Below are 18067 nucleotides of genomic sequence, written 5' to 3'. Positions count from 1 at the left end.
AAATCTGCAATTATATACATCATGCACACTGGACGAAAATATTAATAAGAAACAGGTAAATGTTCACTTATCCCAAAACAGAACACAGATAAGTGCAACAAAACAGGTAAGTTTGAAACACCTGCTAAGAAAAGATTTAGAATAAACATCTTCTAAGAAAAGATTTAGAATAGACCAACAAGCAGTAGAGTCTTAGTTTTTTGGAGTTCAACACGAAAAGACTACCTGGCTAATATCTAGTACTAGATGTTCTGTATTGCTTAATTTTGAGTCAATGCAAATCAGAACATGTTTGAGCAAATTGAGGAGTTTTCAGTTTTCTCCATCTTAGCTCATGTAAGAGGTCAGCTACAAACAAACAGAACAAAACATGATCAACTCCCAAATTCTTGATGTTGTAGACTGTCTGTGTTACCAGTGGGTTATGCATTTGCATTCTGAAAACACACAATTGAGATGTTTTACATAAAATTGCTCAACCTCCCAATAATCAAGATTGGGGACCGATTCTCACACACCAATTTGGTTTAGAAACAAAAGAAGAACAGGGGAAAAAAAACTCCATATTCTGCTTATGTCGTGCAAGATCACATACATTTGCTCAAAATTGATTCAGAAACTGTCACAATACTCATTGGCTGGTTTTAAGCTTAAAGATTCTGTACGAGGACAATGCCTAACGTAGTGCAAGGGCTACAAATGAACCAAGCCGTACGCAAATTGTTCGAGGCTCGACTCAGTAAAGGCTTGTTTGAGTTCGACTCCTACATTAAACAAACCAAATTTGAGCCTCAATTTTAGACTCGTTTAATAAATGAGCTCAATGTATTCGGCTCAGTTAGGCTTATGGATCTGGAATATTTATATACAGTGAACATTTCATACTCGTATACAAATAAACTTGTAAATGGACATAATGAAAATTTTCTAACAAGTATTTGAATAAACTTCTAACTACTATAAACTTATATATGTACATTTTTTAATAGTTTCATATATTTATGACCTTATTTATGTACAAATCAAAAATATTAGACCTGCATGCGAGCATAAATATATTATTTATTTGACGTGTCAAGGCTCGTGAACAAGCTCGAGCTCGAATCAAGCATAGGCCAACGCGGCTCGTCAAATTTTCATTGGTTTCGAGCTCGAGTTCGCTAAGAACTAAACAAATGTACTTGAACATTCTAAAACTTGGCTCAGCTCGTTTGCGGTCCTATTTAGTTGTTTCCAACAAAGTACACTCATTAAATCAAGCTTCATTTCCAAATCAAACTGGAAAAAAAAAAAATTAATGCCTAACTTTTTAAATTTTAAGTTTTATTAAATTTGCATGAATAATTTTTTGGACTATTTATAGGTTATGACAAGAAATCATAAAATCCAATAAATATAGATCAAACTGGAAAAAAAAATTGGAAAGGCCAAAAAGAATCTGAAAAATCTATTTGCTTTGTTCAGTAATCTTTTAAGTTAGGGTCATAAGTTTTTACTTTTAGATCATCTTGTCAACATGAATTAATAATCCACACAAAATACTACCAAAACTTCAGAAAAGAATTAGGCCATGGAGTATATTTTCACTCTTCTGATTAGTTTCCTTTTTTCCTTCCGATTTATTGACTGTAAAAAAAAAAAAAAAAAAGATTTGCACTTTCATATATAAATTACGAAAAAACAAAACTTTCTAGTGAATTTTTATCAAAGTTGACTCATATTTTGTCTCTTTTCCTATTCCTAGCTAAAAGGAAATAAACTAAAATGTAAAAAAGATCAGTAACAAGCAAAAGTTAACTTCATAGCAGCCAATCAAAGCCAAGCAAATAAAATTCACATATATTCTTGCAACGAAACTTGAATTAACCCAACAGATTACTGTATCCGTCCCTAAATAAATCTGTCCGGTCCGCAAACCGATTGATGCATTTTTTGGATTAACAAAATTCATAATTTTGTCGCAACTTAAAAAACTCATTGATATCTATATCAATCTATTGATTTGTGAAAAAAAAAATCTTTTTGAATGCCTAGATTTGCAGGCCAGACACTTACTTAGGCACGGATGGTAGAGAGTAACATTTTTTTGGTTCAAAGGATCAACTTAAAATTACGAATCATAATTAGATCGCATCATTCATACCTTCTCAACCGCGTGCAGTGCAGCGCCGTGGCCGCCGACGCCGGCCCCGATAATTACCAAATCGTAGTCGAATTCCGTCGACGGAGCGCCATTGCTCGACAATGAGGCCGTCACCCTGTTCGACGGCCATGCCGCAGCAAGCCGAGATGAATTGGAAGACTGGAGATTATAAACTTCCCGTCTGAGGCCGCAGAAGCGGAGAGACCGAGGTACGAGCGAGCCGTTGCTGGCGACGAAGGAACGGGGGTGGGATCTGGCGGTGGGGGAAGCCGAGGAGAGAGAAAGAGAGATTGAGGATTGCATTTTTAGTGAGAGAGAGGTCAGGGTTTTGGAATGAGATTGTTTGAGGAGGATAGAGAAGAGGGGATTTTGAAGTGAGGAGAGAGAGCTTCGAGAGGTCCGTTGGGATGGAAGGAGGGGCGGAGGTAACGAAGAGAGTGTGACTTGTGAACTGTTTGATGATTTGATCAACGAACTTCTGCCAATTTTTTCTACTACTGTACTAATAGTAAGTTAGTTGTTCAAATACTTCCAGTGGTGATCAGGGCTCGAGTCTCACGGATTGAAACTTTAATAGCCTTCAAAAACTTTCGATGTTAACTCTAATACTCTACTAACCTGCTATAAAAAATGTTGAAAAAACAAAAGTACCAATGCTGTTTTTATTTATTTATTTGTTTTTGGGGAAATTACTAAAACCACCACCAAGGCATCTAAATATCATAGATTGCCACCTTACATTTGAGAAATAACAAAATATGCCCTCTCTCATAACAAACTACTCCATTGTCATGATGTAGCGGCTATAAAATTTGACGGAATTTGTCTGATATCATCAAATCCTAATCACAATGGATCAAAATGTCCTTTTGTAGCATGTGAACTTAACCACTGTGATACTTATTCCGTCTCAATTTAATAGTTCATCGTTCTATTCTAACTGGATAAAAAAATTAGTTATATCTTTAAATTGGTAATGAATTTTATATCCAATATGAATTTTGTTTGATAGATTTTAATTAGTTCTATAATAATACAATATTTTGAAAATCACATAAAAATTTATAAATTATAATGTATAATCAATTAAAAAGTGACACGAACTCTGAAAAGGGCTATTAAATTGGGACAAAAGGAGTAATAAGGATTTGATAATGTCATACAAATTTTGTCAAATTTTCTAGTGAGTGCATCACGACAAAAGAGATAAAGGGTATTTTGCAATTTCTCAAGCGTGAGGAAGCAATCCGTAATTTGCCGAAGTCTTCAAGGATTTTATTTTATTATTATTATTATTATTTTTTATGGGTTGGGTCTCATTTATGAGCCGTGAGATAGTTGGGCATGGGTAAAAGGGCGGGGACGAGCTCACTGATATGAAGGCCCAACCCCAGTTCGACTAGACCTTTATTAGTAGACCCCATTAGGCATTACTTTGTTGGATTTTGAATTTTGCGCTCTATTTTTTACGGATGGTGTGTTAAAAATGAAGTGCCATCAGTAAAAAGTGGAGCGCGAAAATCAGTTTCCTTCTTTGTTATGCAACTTCTTTTTTCTCCTTCCTATTTTTTGTTTCTGAACTTCTTTTTATCTTTTAAATTGGAATAAAAAACTTAAGCTCCGTTCCAGAACACCTTCTTACAAAATAAGTATTTATTTCATATTTTCAAACTCAAAAATAATGTAAATGAAAATAATTTTTCAATTTTTTTTGCACCGTATAAGAGATCTCAATGAGATCTATCAAACAAGATCTATATTGATAGAAAAATTATTTGCATAAACACATAATTTTTGAGCTTGAAATTGTATTCTTAAAAAATAAATACTTATTTCTCTTTCGGGAACGGGGGCCTTATTATAGTTAATCCGTACTGTTGAGGGTTCTTTAGAATTATAATTGAAGGGATAGAGATAACAAACAGTGTAGCAACAAGAGCTATAGAGTGAATGATCAATACTAGAAGAGTCTCAGAGACGAGAATCTAAAATGTTAAAAACTATAAATAGAAGCAAAAAATAAAAAAATCACTAAAGATGCAACAGCAGATATTTTTTTCTATAATATCACCTTGAGACTAATTTTCATACTTTTTCGATTCTCCTCATCGTAATCAAGTGATTAATTCAAAAAAAATTCAACGAACAAAAAATTACAAAAAAATAAAAAATAGTACTCCTACTAAAAAGCATAGCAGACTAAAAACTTAAGGAAACACATCCAGATCCTCTGCAATCCATTTCATCGACTGTATGTTCCAGTTTTGGCCCCCTTTTCGGGATATTTCTGGATCCATTTTAATGATCAAGTTGTTCATTTTAGGCCTCATTGAGCACATTGACTATACCAAAAATCAAGTTGATTGAATGCCGGTGAATATGGTTTCAAAAAGCATTTATCTTGAAAATAAAAAAAGGGAGTTTACAACATTGGATCAAAACCCATTCAACTCATTTATCTCTTAATAAAATGCATTTTGAAATCATATCAACCGGTATCCGATCAACTTGAGTTTTGACATGGTCAGTATGTGGGATGAGATCTAAAATGTGAACAGTTTCGATTATCAAAATGGGCCCACACCTAGTGTGAGTCCAAAAACTTTAAAAACTGGACGGTCCAATCCTTTTCATGCACACAGAGAGGGGAGAGCATCCGTCCAATCTTGGGTTTCACTTTCAACCGGTCCGGTCCACTGTTGGACTATTTGTGGGCCCTTTCCGGGTCCACAATAATGATCGAAACTGTTTATTTTTTAAAACTCGTTGAGAACATTGATTATACCAAAAATGACATTGATCGTATATCGTTTGATATGATTTCGAAATGCATTGATTTTCAGATAATTGTGTCTAATGTGTTGCAATCAGTCTTGCACATTTTTTTCGTACAAACTTAATACATTTCGAGATTATATCAAACGATATCCAATCAACGTGATTTATTGTGTGGTTGATATTTTCGACGAGCTCTAAAAAGTAAACGGTTTTGATCATTGTTGTAAGCTGGGAAGGTTCTACAAATGGTTGAATCTAGACTCGACTGGGTGAAAGAAATTGGGCAGGATACAACCCCACGGAGAGGAGCTGCTTTCCTTGGGAAAAGCTCACTCTTAATAAAATAATTTGTGTGAAAACCAAGTGCGGGCCAAAACAAAACCGGGTTGTGGATAAACTATAGACGTACTGAAAACAGACAAACGGAAGCCCCGGTTTTTTAAAACACAACAATGACCCGAACGCTGCTACTCACACAGCACATATACATAGATTGTGTGCATAGATTCAGCGTGGGGCTAATTATTACGGATTCTACACAAATAATTTGAGCCGTTCATTAATTGTAATACATTTTTTCAAGGGTCTTCGCAAGAAATAAGCTAATTTCGATACCTATAATTGCTCGATCGAATCATCTAAGTTTTTATTCAGATTTTAGGACAATGAAAAGTTAGATGGTTGAATCTAGTACTTCTAGGTATCGGATTGAGCTGTATTTTTGCGGAAACCCTTGAAAAAATATTTTGTATTTAATGTATGGTTCAAATCGTTTTCATGGGACCCACAGTAAATCTCACACAATAATCTGTGCACTTCTGTGTTCAAAAGTCTGTGTCAATAGACTTACTGATACCGACAAACCGCCAACAGATTCCACCTTATGAAGCTTAGCTAGCCCAGCCTACCATCGCCAACTCTAATTCCATCCATATCATCAGTGATTTCACTATATAAAATCCACCTTCAATGGAACATCGCAAACCAAAAGGCTTTATCCTTCTTTTCAAGCTTTTGCAACCGTCCGACCGATCAGATTTCGAATCAAATGGCTGGCAGTGAAGCGAAAGAGCGCAAGGTCCTGGTGGCCGTGGATGAAGGCGAAGAGAGCAGCTACGCCCTCTCATGGTGCCTGAAGAACATAGTCGCTGAAAATTCCAAAGATACCCTCATCCTCCTCTACTCCAAACAACCTCCACCCCTCTACCCTGCCATGGACGGAACAGGTAATTTCTAAGAATCGTTTCTATTGTAGGTGTTGCGCTCCGGGTGCCCATGGATTTGGTAACATAATAGCACTTCTTGTAACCACCATAAAAATAGACTTGAATGTTTAGGATCCATTTCGCTAAAGTTTTTATTTTTTAAATACATGTCATCCTCGCACAATACAAATCTTTAATTCAAAAAATAATAAATACTTTTAGTTAGTGCAACACTGTTAATTGAAACCATCTCTAATACCAATTGCTTTTAGGACATACTGCGAAAACAGTCCGAAAATAGGAATTGATCTGTCATGAGACTATCTATAAATTCAGCTTAGTTGAATATATACTTGACAAAAAATTGGAACTAGATTTGATAGGATTGAATTTGGGAATTTGTTGATGTATTTGCTTTAGCTAAGTTGTTGTATAGAAAGTCTCTTTTAATAGAACAATTCTTAGAAAATGAATATTTTGGTCATCGAGACAGGACCTGCAAATAGGTTAATTAAGCTTTTGCGAGTAGCAATATTAGTAGGAGGATACTTTTCGATCAATGCATATTTTTCCTTATTGTACTGATTTCATCTTTTGATCTTTAAAATTAATGAAGTTTTCTTAGCGGTTCAAAAAAAGAGATAATACCTGCAATGTAACTCACTTAAATGTTAAAGTTAAAAGGTGAGGGTGAACGAAGTTACATGCACTTGTTATTCGTCAAATGTGGTAATTGTGTTTGATTTTCAGGGTACTTGTTCTCGACGGATGTAATAGCGTCCATGGAGAAGTACGGCAACGAGGTGGCTGAGTCAGTGATGGAGAAGGCGAAGAAGCTTTGCAAGGAGGTTTACGATGTGGGTACATTCGCGATTTTACGAGTTTGCGAAGGGTAAATTGGTCACGTAAAAATTGTAGTGATTTTGTGTGCGCTTGCGTTGCAGGTTAAGGTGGAGCCGAGGGTGGAGTGTGGAGATCCGAGGGACGTGATCTGTAAGACGGCGGAGAAGTTGGGCGTCGATATGGTGGTGATGGGAAGCCACGGCTATGGCATGATCAAGAGGTAGGTCAACCTTTTGACTTTTTTCATTTTGACTAGTTGATACTCATCCAAATTTTGTTAAGAACAAACTCTAGACGGATGGAAAAGTTTCACAAAGAAGGATAAAACTCTACAAAGGAAGGAGAAGCAACAAACCAACAACAATGGAAGGGAAATAAATCCCTTATTAGGTAGCATAGATAGATCTGTGGCGTAACCAGGAATTTCACTCGGTTGGGGTACTATTAAACATGATCTTAGAAATTTCTTATCTTGTTTTTCCTTTTGATAACTTGATATTCAGACCAACTTGTGCGCACATCGACTAATTCTAAGGCCATTAAATTAACGGCCACACAAACAGACCCCACAAGTGAATGGTGGAATTGGTCCTCCAGAATTAATCGAGATGTGCAAAAACTGGTCCGGACACCTGAGTTAATAAAAAAAAGTGAAATTATTGGAAATTGCAATGCAAGCTTAGGCCCCTACTGGTCCTATACTGTCTCCGCCGTTTGATCTGCCTATTTGCTGTATCCAAGTTCATTCATTCTAAGTTTGGTCTAATGTTTTTGTTTGTCTTTTTTGAATTTTGATATTTTTACGATCAAGTATTTTTTTAATTAAGTATTCGTCTTGACAGAAGAAAATTAAAAGGTACAAATTATGATGAAAATCTTTTAAAAAAATCACTTAAACCAATATTAATTCAAAACAGAAAAACTTTCTAAATTTATTTTTGTCTTTTTTGAACTTTTTTCAAGTTTCATTCATACTTTTTATTTTCTTGTAACAAATCTGAAGAATCAAAGTTCACTAACAAATCGCAAAATAATAAAATAAGTTAAGGTAGTCCAAATTTCACCTTACTCTCCCATTTATATAATATAACAAGATATCGGCTCTATCACTCCCTTTTTTGACGCGGGGTTCATGTACCTATTCATGTAAAATTGTACAAAAATTCTTAATTTCGTTGATTTTTAGTTACTTTTCAACACTTTTTCAACTCATAAAAAGGTAAAATTTCCATTTTTTCATGGGTAAGAACAAAAATAGTGCAGGCGGGTATAAGGAAAATGATAAAGTTAATTCCCAAATAAATAAAAAACCTAATATTTATTTTTCCCCCCCTTTCTTATTTGAATGGCAGGGCTTTTCTGGGGAGTGTGAGTAACCACTGTGCACAGAATGTGAAGTGCCCTGTTTTGATTGTGAAGAGGCCCAAATCAGCTGCTCCCAGCACATAATAATCTAACATCTTTTTTTTTTTTTTTTTTCCAGTTTTCCTTTTCGTCTCTGTTTTGTTTGTTGTGGAAATTTTCGTCAATTCTTGTTCCTGTGTTGTACAGACGCTTGTGTTTGATGTGGAGTAGACTACATGTACTCTGTAGAGTTTATTTCTTACTTTGCATTTCAATTTGCTGCACAGAGTAATTTTACTGTCTCTTTTGCAAATGAGGGTGATTTTCATACTCTCTAAATTATTAATCGCACTCTCCTTGGGAGCAGCCCTGGCCCTAGGCATAATAGGCCCTAGGCATAGTAGGCCCATCAGGCAACCGTCCTCTCCAGTTTTGAGCCCAATTATTGGGCACTAAAATATCAGAATTTGATAAATATTAGGAAATGACGGCCAAGAACATGTTTTGATAATTAATACATGCCAACGACATTTTCAGCATTAACAAATGTTCTCAGCATGCCCTTAGCGGGTATTAATTATCAAAACACGTCTTGAGCCGTCATTTTCCCTAAATATTATGTATGTCAAACATTTTCTCATTTTTTTGCGTATATTTTTTAAAGTTGTGCAATTTTTGGAATATGTGCAAAAAATCATTCAAACTGTGCAAAAAATCATTCAAATTGATGGCGTTGACAGTCGGACTTGCGATCTAAGATACCGAAAACATGCTCAAATCAACATGCCACCAAGCCACGAGGCAATCTTGCTTCTCATATTGAACAATTAATTTATATAGAAAAACATGAGATGGCTCATTTTCATATCTCGTCTGGGGTCTTTAAAATTTTAGGGCCGGGCTTATTTGAAAGTGCGGTTAACCATTTGGGAAGTGTGAAAATCACTTTATTTTGCAAATGTGTCCTTTTCCTTTTCCTTTTTCTTGTTCCCATCAAAAGCGCTATTCCCATGTTGGGGATTTCTCCAATCAGGAAGAGGAATGATAATATGGACATCAGGAATAATATGGACATCAGGAATTTAATTTTATTAATTCAATACCTGAAATAATTTCATTGTAGTATTTGAATTATTTCAGTAATCATAATAGGAAACATTTATTGGCATTGATATTTCTTTTTTTTATAGATTGAGACAGGAATACGAGATTATAACCATGGAGTAAGAGAGGTATAAGATTCCTACATAGTTTGATAATATCATTCCTAATCGAATATGTTAGATGGAATCACAGGGATTGGGGAATCATGCAAAAATTTGCTCAATCCGCTATCAAAAATTTGCTCAATCCGCTATCAGTAACAGTTTTTTCAGAATTCAAAGCGCAAAACACTTATAATTCTAGATTAATGATTTCTTGATCTTTATGGGGTCCATTTCGGGTCCAACAAAGATGACTCAAACCGCTTAACATTCTTAAAATAATTGTTTATGAGTCTCTGCAAAATAGTAGCTCAATCCCATATCGATAAGAGTTTTTTCAGAATTTGTGGGCGGAGCACATTTAAATCCAGATTAATGGTTTATTAATTTTTTGTGGGGTTCATTTCAGATCCACAAAATTCAAACCGCTGATTATTCTCAAATCTAAATCATTAATCTAATCTATTAATGGGTTTTCCATCCGAACAAGCACTTAATAAGGGGCGGATTTTGAATTTGCCAAAAACGGCACTTAATTCTCTCAATTGGCACCCCTTCTCCAATTTGAATTACATTCCTATTCCGTTACGTTCTTCTTTTTTTTTTTTTGCATATATATATGAGTGGGTGTTAGTGTGATGTTTAGTGTGTTAGAGCATCTCCAACCCTTGACTTCAAATTGGGGATGTCAAATTTTTTTTGAAGACTGATGTGGCATTTTGGCATCTCCAATTTGACATCAAAACCTCCTCTTCAACCCTTATGTATGTCAAATTCTATTTATTTGACATCAAATTATCCCTTTCCAACCCTTATGTCAAAATACAAATAGTCATTTTTTAAAATTTGGCAGGCAATGTATAGGTAGTCAAAGTTGGCATGCTTCCTCCCCCTTCATCTATGTAAAAAGCCACGTAGGATTTGGCCTAAAAAAGGCATCTGGGTTGGTTTATCAATTAGTGTCAAATATTACCGTTACAAGCTCCACATCAGATTTGACATCTCCCGTTGGAGATGCTCTTAGTTAGTGGATGGCTCAGAGACTATCCACTTTCAACACTAAAAAACAAAAAGAGAGAGAGTGTGCATGCATAACACAAAAAAAAAGAATGTGAATATCAATTCTCATTAAAAAATGTTGCATTCGTTGATGATCTTGGTGTTTAGATGGAAGTTATCCTAGATTTTGTAATGCCCTTTTTCATTATAGATTTTCTATTATGTTACAAAATTATCGCCCTTTAATAAAAAAAAAGGAACACCGGTGCGGATTCATAAAATTTATGTACGATATGCATTAGGGATTTAATCAAGTTTTCTTTGGCTAAATATTCTTTTTTGGGTAAGTGGAATTTATCAAGTTGATTAGTGAGTTTTTCAAAATTGCTTCAAATATATTTTGGAGAAATTAAAATATAAGGAGAAAAAATAGAATTTTTTTTTTTGTAAAAAAAAAAATGAAAATGACAGAGCAAAGTTTTACGATTGTGAGATATATGCAAGTAACTTCAAGTAATAGGACTGACCTATTTGTAGTGGGCTGAACATGACTGACCTATTTATAGTGGGCTGAACACAACGACATTTTGTCATGTCGTATTGTGTTCGAATCGCGTTATTTCAGAATTCTTGTCACTCTACTTCTCTTTTTTTTTTTGATAGGCGTCACTTTACTTCTCTTCTTCTCATTTGGATTGGAGTCTTTGGTGAACTATAAATGAGCTACCACTCCCCTATCACATATGTATCGGCTCCACACATTTAATTATGGGATGAGCTCCACACATATGTCAGAGATGAGTGATCAGTAGAAGTACACCTAGACTTATAGTAAAATGAGTCCCTTTTTACGTAATAATCTTTAATTAGTTCCTTTTTTTACTATGGCATTATTTGACTTAAAATGATTGGAGGCTTGTACGGAAAATTACTATGTGCTTTAGGAGAAACGTCCTTCCTCTTGTAAAAGTATGTGCGAGCAGGGTTGGCCTTGAGCACAATCCTATCAGGCCGCTGCCTAAGGTCTCCGGCTTTTAGTCTAATATTATGGTCCCCAAATAGGTATAAGAGTCAAATATTTTCTAGATCAATTTTCGTGTTTAAAAATCGTGGTTGGGAACTTGGGAGGCCCCGGCTAAAATACCCACATTAATTCGATTCCTCGTCCCTTTATTTTTTTAATACTCAAGTAGCAGTTTTTATCTTCATAAAAAATTCAACTTCAAGTGTCCTGGTGGGGTTCAAACCCAAAACCCAAGGATTCTACTAATGCGCTAGCTCTTGTCATGAACATTTCAAAAAGTTAGATGATTGAATTGAGCACATATAGTTATCGGATTGAGTAGATTTTTTTGCAAAGACCGTCGAAAAAATATTTTATATTTAATGAACGGCTCGAATCATTTGTGTGGGATCCGTAATATTGGACTAATATTCCCACTCTGCACTATCATGAAGATGTAATCGTTGTTCCGCTTCTAGTTTTTTTCTTCATTTTTTTCCTTCTCAAAATGGAGTCTTATAATTAACCACACTTTTAATCTGCTTCTATATTAACTAGATTTCATTAAAATAGGAGTTAAGAGAACGGAAACGGAAATATCGAGTTGGGGTTGTATTGTTTTTTTTATTTTGGATCAAAAGTTGGATGCAATGTTGACTCAAATAAGATATTGGCATACACATATTGTGGTTTACGTAATTTTGGCATCCCATGGAAATGGAACTTTTATTTAGGAAATTTCAGATAAGGAAACTAACTATTCTATAATATTAATTAACAGAATATCTTCTTTCTTATAAAAACCAGAAATTTTCTTATTTTTGTTAGGGTGAGTATATATGCATTTTAGTAAACTTCCCATCTATTCTGCAGAAACAGTTTTGTTTTGAGGTGATATCCTCCTAGATTCTCTCCTACGAGATATGAGTTATCAACTTATCACATAAGAGGCTGCTGGAAGGCTAGCTGGATGTGTTAGACTAAATAAATACTATCTTTCTAGGTTTTCATTTTTATCTCTAGTTCTCGATCGAACTCTTCCTCCTCATTATTCCTGTATTCCTCACATCCTAATGCATTCGCCCCATTGTTTTTGCGATACTTCATTTATACCGCTCGAGAACATCTCTGGTAAGAAATCAAAACTTTGGATGCTTCATGGTACATTGATATTTCTGTTGATCCCAACTCAATCTTCTTTTTGTTTTGATGTTGTCGATTGTATCATTGTTTCGAATATATTTTTTACGATTTGAAGTAACTAATCGGATTGTAGTTTGCTTTGTCATTTCATTTGGAAAATGATCGAAGTACTATAACAGTCTTGATTTCGAAGTCAAAATGGTTGAGGATTGTCTAAAACATGTTTCAGTAGTTTGAGAGGTTCTTTTTCATCAATACAAGTATTTCTCTCTTTGCTTTAATCAATGGTATTTCTCTTCAATTTCAAAGGACTAACCCTAAATTGGGTTACAGGAATTGAAGTATATATTTTGCGATACATACATATAAATGTATATTAATTAGTATATACCTAATTACTTGGTGTATATTACCAATTATTTTTAATGTTTTATAGTGCCGGAATATGTGGAGAGATAATCATTGGCATTTATTAATTCTTGATTTTTATTTCCAAGTAAAGAGCAAAATCACGACTATGATTACATGTTGTGTGTTTCCTCTTTATGCTGAGTCATTTGATACTTCTCTTAATTGCTTTTTTGATGTATAGACAATTAGACATACCAACATTTTTTCATTGAAATCTCGGATTTAGAACAAAGAGACTCACTAAATAGAATGTCGAAATTGATATTCTAGCCATTGGATTTAGATCCACAATCAGCAACACAGGCGTCTAGTTTGATGTATTCTGATGATATGTGTAGTTATCTTCTACCGATTCATGAAAAAAATTATAGGGAGAGAAACGACTACAAAGGCTATGATTTTTGGAAATAAAATTCAGTATAAAAATTTCTTCTAGCGCTTTTTTGCCACAATTCTATTTAGCTAGTTCACAACTTTCAAAATTGTTTCTTTCTTTCACTAACCCAGAATCTCATATTCATGTTTTATGCTACATGCAGATATCAAAACACAAAGCTCGGGTTCCTGGAAAATTTAAAAACTAAATGAAGCACTGCAATAGCATCATTCTGCGGCCTCAAGGATTTCTTATCCTACTTGTAATTTTTCTGAACCTTCTCTTTCATTTTTATTTACAGAAAGAAAAATGCAATCCTAATAATGATATGTTAGTGACACTTGGTAAAATATCAATGCTCAAAATTCACATCGTCGCGATACAATATAAACGTTGCACAAAATTGAAAATTATTTTGGGAGTCTTACTACTTTTAACAAAATTACAAGAATTTCTTAGGTCCAACTTTTAGTACCAAGTCTTAAGTTAATAATTGGTTAGATCTGAAACAACAAAAACATGGTTGGAGTTACGGGTGAGCAAAAAATCCGTCGAACTGCGAATTCAGTCTAATCCGAATGATTTGGTTTGGTTTTTTAGTAGGGTGGTTTGGTTCTAGTTTAAAAAAATTAAAAACCTCGTTAAATGGTTTGGTTTGTGGATTTACGTTAATGGTTTTGGTTCCAAACCAATTCGAACCGTATAATTATATATCTCATTTTTATTTAATTTAAATACACCAAGTATACATGAGAGTTATATATAGCCAACTAATTTCCTAAATTAATAATCTTTTTAATCTACCGTCCTTTTCAGTATTTATTTACTGCCAAAATTATTTAGCATAAACTTCTATATATCACAACTTATTCCTATAATTAAAATTTTCATTTTACGGTTTGTATTCCGCCCGCGCTTAATTCTATTTTGATTTTCCTAGTTTTGCTTCTTGTAATCTAGTGATGTTATCAAAAAAAAAAAAACTTATTCCTATAATTTTGGTACACCAAAAGTATGGAATATAAATATATAATGCTTCATTCAGTGAATAGTGGTTCCACGGTTCAATTAATTCCTAAATTCTCCTATATTTCTATAAATGAAAATCAATTCTTAGTTATCTCCTCAATTTTGAGTACTTTAGTTTAAACTTTAAAGTAAGCCGAGGTTCGAAATCGAACTGTAATCTAATGGTTTGGATTGGTTTGGTCTTATACTTTTTGTGGATTGGTTTGGTTCCCCAAATTCGTAATTCATATGTAGTGGTTTGATTCTTGGTTTACTATAAAACCGAACCAATCTAGTCCGTATTCACCCCTAGTTACTTGGTGTTTCGTACGGAGTAATACTTATGGAAATTTTATTTTGGAGTTAACTTTATTTTTCTAAATATATGCAGAAAATACATATGAGCCTTATGTTTCCAAGTTTGCCCAAGACCCCACAAATCTAAGGTCCGGCCCTGCAGTGTGCGGAATTCACATGGAGTTGTGGCCCATACTAATCTCTAGCTCTTAGCAAGTGCCTAACTCATCTACGAGATGGGCCCTCTTCATACATACAACAGAAGTACTCTTGTTTTTACATAATAATGCAACGCAGAAGTTTTAAAATGGTTTATGGTTATGAACATCTAATTAATTCTTACGATAAATCCATTAGTTTTCGGATAAATGTTTAATTAGCTAAAACAAATTGCACAAAATTTTACAGTAATCAACATCTCTTTCCTAGATTAAAAATCAGATTAGCGATGATGAGTATATGAATTCCTTAGGTGTAGGCAGGCCTAGTAATAATTAGTTGGATTGTACAACCAATGATCAGAGGCGAGCCACAACGCAATATCTTCATTTTGGAGCAAACGGATAGATATACATTTTTATTTTCCAAAATGCATCCTTATTAGGTATTTATGTTCCTTCATTCCGTGTATAATAGTACAATATATACCAATTATTTTAAAAGTATTTCGAGAGACAAGGTAATTAAAAGTATTTGAATCGAGGACCAAAAAATTAACTTAATGTACAATTTTAGAGACCAATTTTCTATTTACATCATAGGTATGGTATTTAAATGTAAGTGTATTGCACTAAAGAATATGTAAAATTAGGAGGTCTGAGGCTCCGCCTCTGTTGATGATTAGCAAGGCAAAGCAAAGCAACGCAAACCTAATCGATAATAAAAGTGTAGATTTTTTTGCCAACACAAATATAATCTTGGCCATGGTTGTTAAAAACCTAAAATACATGATACGTATCCTACAATTTGTATCGTATCATTTGGAGAACGATACGTATCCCCCTCGTATCATTTTTGTATAAAAATTCTAATACGACCACGTATTCTGTAATTTATAGACATATCCTAATTCGGTATGTATCCTACGATTACTTATTGGAAAGAAGTCAGACCTTATTTTAAGAAGTGGAACCCTAAATGCATTAATCTAAACCGTTTGACTAATTATGGCATCTTTCGAACCATTTGATAGAAATTCTATCTCAATGTATGACTTGTATAGAAGAAAGAACAATATTTCGATTGTGTTTTGCCTAACTTTTCTTTCCTTAACAGAGGAAACATAAAGCTTTAATGTAACAAATTTGTTGGTGTCATTAATTTAGTTGTATCTACTTTTTAATTGTATAAAGCCTTAATTTAATAGACTTGTTGGTGTCATTGATTTAGGTGTATCTACTTTTTAATTATATATTAATTATGATTAAGGTTGTTGAAATATAAATTAAATTTAGTATTTTTCTAATAAAGTTAAGTCCAAACAAGTCTAATTGACAAAATTTCAATTGACCAAACCCAAAGATGGAAGATATTATTGAAAAATATATAAATATCTAGAAGCTTTAGAATATTCTTGTGAAATATCTAGAATTTATTGTGAGAATTAGTCACATGTGCAATTTTAGAATTACCGTAAAGTTTATTTTATATGAAATTAAATATCTTTGTACTAGAGTTTTCCATAGAGTAGTATAAATAGGAATAGATTTTAACCATTTTGTACTAAGCCAAAAAAAAGTTTGAGTTCTCTTTCCCACTATTGTCTCTAGTATTCTCTCTCTTTCAAAAATCTTATCTATTACACAATAGAAACTCCTACTCTTCCAATAATCGTATCTTAATATGCGATATGTATCTCGATACAATCTATATAATTGAAAAAATGATTAGTGTATAAGCATTTTAGTAAACTTTCCATCTATTCTATAGAAACAGTTTGAGGTGGTAAAATGAAATGGTGAAGTCAACCACTCCTTGGTTCTCTCCCTAATATGAGATAGGAGGTTATCAGATAAGAGGGATGAGTTAGACTAAATATATTTTTACATTTTCATTCTTACCTCTAGTTCTCAATCTCTTTCTCGCTGGCATTCCTAACATTCTGATGGATTCAGCCATTGTTTTTGGAATGCTTCATTTATATCGCCCGAGAATATATACAAATCTGATAAGAAATCAAAACTTTGGATGCTTCATGATACATTGATAAAATTCTCTTGATCAGTTCCCAAGTCAATCTTTTTGATGTCGTCGGTCTTATTGTTGTTTTGATTGTATTTCTTATGATCCAATTAATATTTGAAGTAACTATCGCATTGTAGTTTACTCCAATCAATATTTGAAGTAACACGTATATACCTAATTATATACTTGGAGTGCAATTTTTTTAATGTTTTATAGTGTTGGAATATATGGGGAGATAATCATTAGCATTTATTAAATCTTATTTTTTATTTCCAAGTAAAGAGCGAAATCATGACTATGATTACACGTTGTGTGCTTCCTATTTATGCTGAGCCATTTGATACTTTTCTTAATTTCTTTTTTGATATATATACTTACCTTCATTTTCATTGACATCTCGAATTAGAACATAAAAACCTGTGCAAGTTGAATTATAAATGAGACTTGCTTATTAGAATGTCAAAATTATATATCCTAGCGATATGTGTAGTTAATTATCTTCTACCGATTCACTCTTCTACTGATTCACAAAAAAAAATTAGAGAGAGAAATGACTACAAAGGCTTGGAGTGCAATTTTTTTAATGTTTTATAGTGTTGGAATATATGGGGAGATAATCATTAGCATTTATTAAATCTTATTTTTTATTTCCAAGTAAAGAGCGAAATCATGACTATGATTACATGTTGTGTGCTTCCTATTTATGCTGAGCCATTTGATACTTTTCTTAATTTCTTTTTTTGATATATATACTTACCTTCATTTTCATTGACATCTCGAATGAGAACATAAAAACCTGTGCAAGTTGAATTATAAATGAGACTCGCTTATTAGAATGTCGAAATTATATATCCTAGCGATATGTGTAGTTAATTATCTTCTACTGATTCACAAAAAAAAATTAGAGAGAGAAATGACTACAAAGGCTATGATTTTTGGTAATAAAATTTAGTATAAAAGTTACATTTAGGTGTATCAGAAAAAAAAATCCATTTAGCTGTTTTTACCCCCACATTCTATCTAGCTAGTTAGTTCATAACTTCCGAAATTGTTCCTTTCTTTCACTAACCCAGAATCTTATATTCTTATTTTATGGTAAATGCAGATATCAAAACACAAAGTTTCGGC

General features: G+C 33.5%; 2 protein-coding genes across 6 annotated transcripts in view; one reads left to right on the top strand and one right to left on the bottom strand.

Moving 5' to 3' along the window:
- Nucleotides 1-2666, bottom strand: part of LOC131325634 (dihydrolipoyl dehydrogenase 1, chloroplastic-like) — a 97326-nt gene extending 94660 nt beyond the window's left edge. For all 5 annotated transcript variants that reach the window (XR_009199768.1, XR_009199769.1, XR_009199771.1 and 2 more), the window contains exon 1: nt 2144-2666. Coding sequence is in view for 1 of the 5 variants with exons in the window: in XM_058357976.1 (XP_058213959.1) it covers nt 2144-2446 (303 nt within the window). In the remaining 4 variants the exon portion in view is untranslated. The remainder of the gene's footprint in view (nt 1-2143) is intronic.
- Nucleotides 2667-5794: 3128 nt separating this feature from the next.
- Nucleotides 5795-8605, top strand: LOC131325633 (universal stress protein A-like protein). The gene is made up of 4 exons (XM_058357975.1): nt 5795-6147; nt 6877-6983; nt 7071-7189; nt 8322-8605. The coding sequence occupies exons 1-4, from the start codon at nt 5970-5972 to the stop codon at nt 8416-8418; spliced, it is 501 nt and encodes a 166-aa protein (XP_058213958.1). The 5' UTR covers nt 5795-5969; the 3' UTR covers nt 8419-8605.
- The last annotated feature ends 9462 nt before the right edge of the window (nt 8606-18067 follow it).

The sequence above is a fragment of the Rhododendron vialii genome, chromosome 5a (assembly GCF_030253575.1).
Source record: "Rhododendron vialii isolate Sample 1 chromosome 5a, ASM3025357v1".
In the NCBI taxonomy this organism is placed as follows: domain Eukaryota; kingdom Viridiplantae; phylum Streptophyta; class Magnoliopsida; order Ericales; family Ericaceae; genus Rhododendron; species Rhododendron vialii.
This window is presented reverse-complemented; position numbering and strand designations above follow the sequence as displayed.